This window comes from Manacus vitellinus, unplaced genomic scaffold (genome assembly GCF_001715985.3).
Source record: "Manacus vitellinus isolate BGI_N305 unplaced genomic scaffold, ASM171598v3 scaffold_78_pilon, whole genome shotgun sequence".
NCBI lineage: Eukaryota > Metazoa > Chordata > Aves > Passeriformes > Pipridae > Manacus > Manacus vitellinus.
The window spans coordinates 521,607-522,843 of NW_021940807.1; the positions used below are offsets into that span (position 1 = coordinate 521,607).

The 1,237-nt window shown below is 55.0% G+C and overlaps 1 protein-coding gene across 1 annotated transcript in view; it reads left to right on the plus strand.

Moving 5' to 3' along the window:
• KIF9 (kinesin family member 9) overlaps nt 1-379 on the plus strand; it is a 19,106-nt gene extending 18,727 nt beyond the window's left edge. Inside the window, exon 21 of the mRNA XM_029964672.1 lies at nt 272-379. Coding sequence (XP_029820532.1) covers nt 272-379 — 108 coding nt within the window. The remainder of the gene's footprint in view (nt 1-271) is intronic.
• Nucleotides 380-1,237: the final 858 nt, after the last annotated feature.

Genomic DNA, 1,237 nt, shown 5'->3' on the forward strand with positions numbered 1-1,237 from the left:
CCAAACTGTTCTGGATTCCATGAAAACATTTCAAAACCAGCTTTTCAGTGCTCAGGAGAATTTCCCAGGATTTGTTGTGCCCTCCTTGGAGCCTGCTGGGACCTACCACTGGCAGAGCAACGCTGGTGTGCCGGGGATTTTTCCAGCTTTTCCCAGCACCACCTGGAAAGGCTGGGAAGGGGTTTGGTTTTATTTTTCAGGTAAAAAGCTCTTACAGGTGAGAACTGTGCTCTGAAATCCAAGCTGATCCCTTTGTGTTCCCTGTTCCCAGCAAACCTTTGACAGGACCATGCTGGCCCTGCAGAAGATGCGCAGGAAGCCCGGGATCGTCAGGGCCGCCGGGAAGAACAAACCCCCCTCCTCTCTGCGCATCCTGTAGCAGGCTGGGCTCAGCCTGGACCCCAGCATTCCCTGAGGGATGCCAGCTCACAGAAGTGCCTCGTGCTTGTGTCCACCATCGATCTGTAAAAATAAACACTGGGAAAATCAAAGCATCCAACCTTTGTGCAGGTCGGGACAGTCACTGGGAATCGATCCCGCTGTTTGCACGGGACACGAGCCAGGGAGTTCAAACACCCCTGGTTTTCCTGAGCCTCTGGACAACCCAGGCTGCTCCCACCTCCCTCTCTCCTGGTGCTGGAGCCACTGGTCTCCTGGGCTTGTTGCTGTTGGAGCAACAAGTCTTTGCTGGTTGGATCCGCCTGGAGAAGGGAATGAAACAATTTATGGGTAATCATGGAATGGTTTGGATTGGAAAAGCCCTCCAAGATCGAGTCCAACTGTTCCCCCAGCACTGCCAAGGCCACCACTGACCATGTCCCCAAGTGCCACATCCACAGGCCTTTGAAATCCCTCCAGGGATGGGGACTCCACCCCTGCCCTGGGCAGCTGTGCCAGGGCTGGACAGCCCTTCCCAGAAAAGAATTTTCCCTAAAATCCAACCTAAACCTCCCCTTGAGGCTGTTCCCTCTCCTCCTGTCCCTTGTTCCCTGGGAGCAGAGCCCAACCCCCCCCCAGCTACCCCCTCCTGTCAGGGGGTTGCAGAGCCAGAAGGTCCCCCCTGAGCCTCCTTTTCTTCAGGCTGAGCCCCCCCAGCTCCCTCAAAATTATTTGGGAAGCTGGAATTATGATGCTGAAATCTCCAAAGTGCTCCATGGCCATCAGGAACATCCCACTGCCAAAAACAGCCCCAGCCATGGTGGGATCATCCCGAATTCAAGCATCTCAGGTTGGAGGT